The sequence below is a fragment of the Lepidothrix coronata genome, unplaced genomic scaffold (assembly GCF_001604755.1).
Source record: "Lepidothrix coronata isolate B3197 unplaced genomic scaffold, Lepidothrix_coronata-1.0 Scaffold275, whole genome shotgun sequence".
NCBI lineage: Eukaryota > Metazoa > Chordata > Aves > Passeriformes > Pipridae > Lepidothrix > Lepidothrix coronata.
Window position 1 is genome coordinate 1,131,699 of NW_016690455.1, and position 7,478 is coordinate 1,139,176.

The window sequence follows — 7,478 nt, forward strand, 5'->3', positions numbered from 1 at the left end:
AGCACAAACAGCCATGCAGAGGAGATCACAAAAAGAAACAGCATGTTTATATTGTGCTCAGGATATTTGAAGACTGATATTAATCACTTTTAAAAACGGCTCTTCAGAGGAATAAAGGAACCAGAAATCTGGAGAGGAGACACACAACCCCAACAGAACAAAAGCAAACGCTGGTACCTTTTAAAGCTTCGTCAATGTATGTTTTGTAGTAAAACATCCTGGCATTGTCATCCACATCCGATGTGGTGTTTATCGCCACCCCGTTCTCAATGACGTATATTGGGGGATTTCCATACTCCTCTTTGATCCAGTTCAGGAGCCTCCTGAGCCCCCAGGCCACGGGCCGATGGCCTTCGAGACCTGAGTAAGGCCAGGAGCTGTCAGCGCTGACTGAAACTTCCTGGTCATACTCATAGGAGAAGGGATTCAGGCGGGTTGTGGAGTGGGTGATGATTTTGGAGGTGTAGGTGTTGAAGCAGAACACGTCCGCCGTGCCCCGGATGTACTCGCGCTCCTCCGCCGTGAACGCCGGCAGGCGGGACGAGGGCAGCCCCTGGAGCTCACTCCTGTTCCCAACCTTCCACTTCATCGCCTCGGGGTAGTCCCCGTTTTTGAAAACGGGGTGTGCAAACCAGCCCACCATGAACTGCAGGTACCTGTCTGCGGCCTCCACGTCCCTGGGGTCGCCGGGGGACTTGGGCTCGGCCCAGTGGATGTAGAGGCACAGGGCGATGACCCCTCCCTGGCTGGCCCTGTACTTGTCGTCGTAGGTGTGGTAGACCCTGGCGTGGGCCTTCAGCAGCATGTGGGCAACCCTGTAGGGAGCACTGCCAGGGTCTTGGACATTGGGAGGGAACGTCCCCTGGCCATAGCCCAGCCAGGCAATGACGTAGGGCTCATTGAACGTGATCCAGAATTTCACCCTGTCCCCGAAGGTCTGGAAACAGAAGTCTGCGAAGCTGTCAAACAGGTCAATCAGGGTGTTGTTTTCCCAGCCACCGATGTCCTGGAGAGCTTGGGGCAGGTCCCAGTGGTAGAGGGTGACAATTGGAGTGATGTTGTTTGCGACCAGTCCGTCAATGAGACGGTTATAGTAGTCAACTCCATGGCTGTTGACTGAGTTGTTCCTTCCAGTGGGGAAAATTCGAGGCCAGGACAGGGAGAAACGATAGTTCTTTACCCCCAAGGCTCTCAGCAGGTAAATATCTTCCTCCACCTTGTGGTAGCTATCACAAGCAATATCTCCAGTGTCATTATTCTTTACATTCCCTGGGACATGGGTGAAGGTATCCCAAATGCTGGGCCCCTTGCCGTCAGCATCCCAGCCTCCCTCGATCTGGTAGGCAGAAGAAGACACACCCCAGGTAAAGCCCTCTGGGAATGTCCCATGAAAGTACATGTCTCTTTCAAAGGCAGTCTGAGATGAAAACTTTTCCCAGACAACCTTTGCCTTGGAGGGAACTTCTGATGCTGGTAAATTTGGCAACTTTGGTGGCACAGGTCGGTCAAACACCAGTGGCGCAGAAGATCTGCCCAAGGCTTCGGATGGAAAACCATTCTTTTCAATAACACTGGAATAGAAATAAGCAGATGCCTTGGGAGTCCTTGCTCTATTGCTGTCTTCAAAGTCCACATGATGCAGCCCAAGCTTCAGGCTGTACCCCAGTCGGCCTTCAAAGCCATCAACCAGGGACCAAGCGATGTACGACCGAACATCAACGGCGTCGTGTTTCACCGCTGCCACAGAGACAACACCACACACTGTTACACACTTGAACATTCTCTGAACACAGCTCAGCACAACAAGCACCACAACTGAGGGTGTTGCGACAAGCCAAACACCTACAAATGGGTTTTTAGGCTAAAAAAACCTCCCAAACAATTATGAGTATCAGGCAAGGAAAGCAGTCAGCACTCTAGCAGGAGCTGGTCAAATGCTTAGTGATAAAAACGCGTGAGGAAAGAAGTATTAGTCAAGAGATATTTGAGTACAGGACACTTGTGCCACTGGTATCCCTTTCCCTGTGTTCTTGCTTTCAAGTAGATTTCATCAGTTAAGGTAATGGTGCATTTTAGATTTAACACCATAGTTGAACTGAAACATTGCATGTATTCAGTGCTTGCCTTTCTTCCCTGAGCTCAGGAGAGTTTCTTAAGGCAGAACAGTGTATTCAATGCCAGTAGGGGCAAGTCCAGCATCCTCCCTCACACTGCCTACAAAAAAGCACTTACATCTGTCTCTCTCTCTCCAGAAAAGTTCGCTCCCCATGTGCAGTCCATCTCCTTTACCGCTGCTGAGGCACAACAGCAATGCTAAGTTGTGTTTTCTGCAGCTCTTTTAGCACTCTTAGCAGTATGTTGAGAACTAGGTCAAGAAGATCAAATGCTGTACACTGATCACCAACATACTTAACACAGCATATTTAATAATGTTTTCCTGGCAGTATTGTTTTGAATATCTCAAGAGAATCAGTTAAATCTCTGTTTGAAACTTCAAATCTCTGTTCCTGCCCAGAACTTGAGTCACTAATATTATTTTTATATCAACAGATACATAGCTTGCAAAGACATAAGCACAACTGGAACCTTCCAAAAATGATTAAGATATAAATATCTCTCTAAAACTTCTAACCTGAAATGGTGCAGGATGCTGCCAGTTAGATCTGATGAATTAGTACAGGCAGTTCAGGCCTGATCTGTGAGATCTCTACAGGCAAGATCCTGCAGGCAAATCATCTTCGGGGGAGCTGGAGTATATGAACTGATCTTAGGGTCCAGACTACATCAATCCATATCTATGAAAACCTATTCCCATATCTAAAGAGGATGGAGAGCTCCACACCTGGACACCAGACAGGCTGGAGCAGATGAGGTCACACTCACTACACAAGAGGCAGCTGACCATCACTCTGCTCTGATGTTTTGGAGTCAACCACCACGGAAGGGCTAAAATAGCCAGTTATCATGACTAAAAAAAATACAATACTTTGATTTCTCCATACCTTTTAGGGCCTCGTTGATGTACCGTCGGAAATAATCCACTCTCAGGGTGTCATTAATGAGATCCCCCGTGTCTCCTGTGGGCACACCGTTCCCTGCTATGTATATTGGGATCTTTGTCCCTGTGTATTCCTGGGATACAAACTTCAGCAGCCTTCTCAACCCCCAAGGGACCACATGGACCCAGGAAGAGGCAGTCTCTGGCCAGGAAGGATCCACGTGCAAGGAGAAGTTCCCAATGCTCTCGTATCCTGGAGCGCAGGTCCCGTCAGCCCCGGCACTGACCAGGCGGGAAGTGTAGTGGGAAAGGCCAAAAAAATCTGCAGTCCCTTTCACCCAGGACTTCTCCTCCTCTGTAAACACAGGCAGCTGTGCCACTGCTGTGGAGCAGTGCTGGTTCACTGCCTGGATCTGAGCCTTCAGGATCTCTGGGTAATCGCCATTGACAAATATGGGGTGGGCGAACCAGCCCAGCATGAACTGCAGGTACCTCTCAGATGCCCTCACGTCCTCGGAGCTGGCTGGAGTCTTGGGTTCAGCCCAGTCCGAGTTCAGCACCAGCCCCACCTTTCCCAGCTGCTGAGAGCGGTATTTGTCATTGTACAGGTGCCAGACCTTGGCATGAGCCTTGAGAATTGTGTGAGCCACCTGGGAGCAGAAAGCAGAGCAGCACATGTCACACTGCACCACACAAAAGCTCTCGAGCCTTCAGTTATTGCCACGTGAAAATGGCCTCTACATCCAAAAGAAAAAGCCTTGACAAAATGCATAACTGGAGAATCTGACTATCCTTCAACACCAGCTTTCAGAATGGAAAAATAAAATAAAATAAGAACATCTAGCCCCTGTTAACAAACCCATTTTTTGCAGGTACCATAAATCCAAGAAGCAAATAGTTGTCTCAGAGGCCACATTAGGCTTGAACATAGTTAAAGTATGGAACATTAGAGGAAAACAACCCAACAAAAGCAGCTGCAGGATCCTAGTTATTCCTGTGTCCCTACCTTGTAAGATGCCACTCCTGGGTCAGTGATTCCTGGGGGATGCTCCCCGGTGCCGTAGCCAGCGTAGCTGATAACCCAGGGCTCATGGAATGTGATCCAGAGCTTGACTCGATCCCCAAAAGTGGAAAAGCAGAAGTCTGCATAGCTCACAAAAGCATCTATGACACTGTCATTCTGCCAGCCCCCAAGGGCCTGCAGGGCCTGGGGGAGGTCCCAGTGGAACAGAGTCACCATGGGCTCGATGTGAGAGTCCAACAGCTGGTTAATTAACTGGTTGTAATAATCAACACCTTTGGAGTTGATGGTCTCATTGGTGCCAGCAGGGAAAATCCTAGGCCAGGACACAGAAAACTTGTACAGCTGGGGGTGAAGACCCCTGAGCAGGAAAATGTCATAGCTGGTTTTGTAGTAGCTGTCACATGCCACGTCTGCTGTTTGGTTCAGGTGGACGTGGCCTGCATGCCCAAACTGATCCCAGATGCTCTCCCCTTTCCCATCCTCTGCCCAAGCTCCTTCAATGCTAAAGGCACCTGTGGATGTGCCCCAGAGGAAACCATCTGGGAAAATGTCTTGCAGAAAAGAATCCCTCTCCAGTTCAGACTGTCCAGCAAACATTTCCCAAACTGTTTGGTAGGAGGAGCGAGGGGCAGCAACAGCAGCTGGGTTCTCCTGTAGAATATTTGTTTGGCTGGAAATGGAATAAAAAGAAGTTAAAACCTCCAAGGTGAATGCCACTGCCATAGAACTTGCAAACATGGAGGCTAAACTAATTTTTCTGCTTCCCATTCAGGTCACATAAGCCACTTTAGGGTACAGTTCCTGTACCCTGATCAACCCAAGCTGCTGCCACCCAGGTGGAGGGCAGTGAGGTAACTGCTGAGCAGCTCACGTGCCAGATATCTAATCTGCAGGCAGATTCTCATAATTCATTACCGCCAGGTCAGAGATACAAACAAAATCGTTGCAGTGTGTAGAAATTACACATGCTACAACTGCTCTCATTGAGTTTCCATGGGATAAGCTAAAACTAATCAATCCTGCTTCTGTAATCCTCAGCACCTCCCTGCACACGGACATCTCTCACATTTCCATAGGTCCAGTTGGCTTCTCCCCTAGGAAAGCCTCTATTGGATTTGTTTATTTATAACTATTTTGCAGAAGAGCAAAAGGCTTGGGAAACGTACTTGTCACTATTGGCTTGAAGGTGCAATTTGGGTAACTAAGGATGAGAGAGTGGAAGAGGATTACATTATGGGATTAGTAGCAGGATAGAGGATTGCCTGTAATCACAAGAGACTGGGCTCAGCAGAAGGGCCTCCCTTTCCAGCCCTTTCAGCCACTGACAACAGCCTTTACCACTACAGCTGTCTTGTCTCTGCCTGCTCACGCGTTTCTAGAAGACACCGTTTTATTATCTGATTTAAAGATCAAAAACTGTACCTTGAAACATGAGACAAGTAGTCCAAGAACTCACTAATGTCATATCCAATCGTCCGTGTTCCTTCTTTATTAAGAGCTGAAAACAAGCAAACGGTGAGTGAAGGACTCGGTCCCACCTCAGGAGCCATGGAGTGCACGGCACCTCCTGTACAGACAGTTACTCCTGGAGGAACACGGTGCTCCTCATAACTAAGAGCTGTTTTTCTCAGAGCAGATGTATTGGGTTCTTTATTAGGTATTTACAAGCTCATGTTAAAAAATTATCATAGAATCATTGAACCATTTAGGGTGGAAGAGCTCTCTAAGATTATCAAGTCCAGCTGTTAACCCAGCACTGCCAAACAACACCAGTGTTGTAGTGTCCCCAAGTGCCACATCTGCACGTCTTTCAAATCCCTCCAGGGATGGTGACTCCACCACTGCCCTGGGCAGCTGTGCCAGGGCTTGACAACCCTTTTGGTGAAGAAATTTTTCCTTATATCCAACCTAAACCTCTCACGTCACAACTTGTGGCTGAAGAAAATTACAAAAAGCTTTGGGGGGAATTTCCTGCTTCCTCTCCCTTTACACTCACCATCCATCCTTAATTTTCCAAGAAGGCTACGAAAGACCATAAAGTTATTTCATCTAATAGCAGCAGCCTAAATTGGACAATTTTGAATTTCCTCTATAATTTATCATGCAGATCTTAGCTAAAAAACTCTCCTCCTTCTTGAAATGCCACTTACCTGTGACAATGGCAGCTACTGGTATGAAAGGATTCTCTTCCATGGGAGCACAATCAAGGAACTTCAGACTAAAAACCAAGATCTCTATGTCCTTCCAGACACTCTGCAAAACCAGAAGTCAGGGACTAGCATGAAAAGAAGCATCAGCCAGCTCCTAAAAACATGTTATTGCAGTTTTTGCATTCTACATGGGCAGCTCCTTATTTTGCTGCCCAGATACTGGATGACTCTTGTTTTATGGAATTTAAGAATGCAGGTTTTCAAGCCTGGACAGAAGAATTCTGCCATTCTGGTCATAAATGCATCAATAAGACCAAGATGATCCTTTCCAGCACTTTCCAACACATGTTTTTAAGACAGAATAACAACAGAGAAGCAAGTGAGCACCATGCAGCTGCTTCCCAGTGTAGCTGCTGTCTGAGCTCTCCCAGAAAATCAGGACCGTTCAGACATGTATCAAGGAACATGAAATTCCACTTCTATTTATGGTTTGTTGTCTGCTGCTCTCATTTTAACCCTGTGCATAATGTTACCTGGAATTCATCTAATTTCTTGTAGAAATCTGTTTCATTTCCACACTGGTACTGAAGGTTGAGAGACAGAAAGTCTACTGAATCCTGGAATAAAGAAAAGGAAAAGAATCATCCCAGAGTAAAATGTTTTTTTGTGGGTTTGTTTTTTTTTTTTTTGCAGGTATTACATTAAAAATACATAAAATTCTGAAAAGTTTGCTAAAGACATATTGCTGGAGTAAGAAGCCATACAGCTGCATGGCTGCTGTACAATATAATGAGCTCATATGTACAATATAATTGCTGGACAATATAATGAGCTCAAACTGGATACTGTCTGGGAAGATGTCTTCCTCAAAACAAAGTAAAATTTAAACAGCTAAATTAAATTCTAGGATTACTTTATGAATATAATATTAATGATTTACAGTGACTTTCTTAATTAGTAAGACTGTCTGTGATTAATCAGAGAAACCTTTGCAACTGTGTAGGTCAGGCCTTATCAATAACCCCTTGGGGAAAGTCCACTTCAGAAATCTCAAGGGAACAAGGGAACAAATTGCATTCCCTTATTACACCAGCTGATGAATTTGGAAGAAAACTGATAAGCTTTCAGTTTATTTTGCAGTCTAAGGTTCTCTTCTAGTTTAGCCAGCTTGTGTGATGCAATTTCTGTTCTCTCCCTACAAACCACACCTTGCTCAAATCCTTGCAATGTCATACCCACAACACTGTTCACCCCAGTACTGATTTTTGCAGGATTGTGGATACAGCAAAAACCCTGCACTGTCATT

At 46.2% G+C, this 7,478-nt stretch overlaps 1 protein-coding gene across 1 annotated transcript in view; it reads right to left on the minus strand.

Moving 5' to 3' along the window:
• LCT (lactase) overlaps positions 1-7,478 on the minus strand; it is a 17,830-nt gene that overhangs the window by 8,076 nt on the left and 2,276 nt on the right. Inside the window, exons 3-8 of the mRNA XM_017836340.1 lie at positions 6,706-6,789; positions 6,173-6,275; positions 5,445-5,520; positions 4,005-4,692; positions 3,003-3,648; positions 178-1,737 (exon numbers count right to left, since the gene is read on the minus strand). Of these exons, the coding sequence (XP_017691829.1) occupies positions 178-1,737; positions 3,003-3,648; positions 4,005-4,692; positions 5,445-5,520; positions 6,173-6,275; positions 6,706-6,789 (3,157 nt within the window). The remainder of the gene's footprint in view (positions 1-177; positions 1,738-3,002; positions 3,649-4,004; positions 4,693-5,444; positions 5,521-6,172; positions 6,276-6,705; positions 6,790-7,478) is intronic.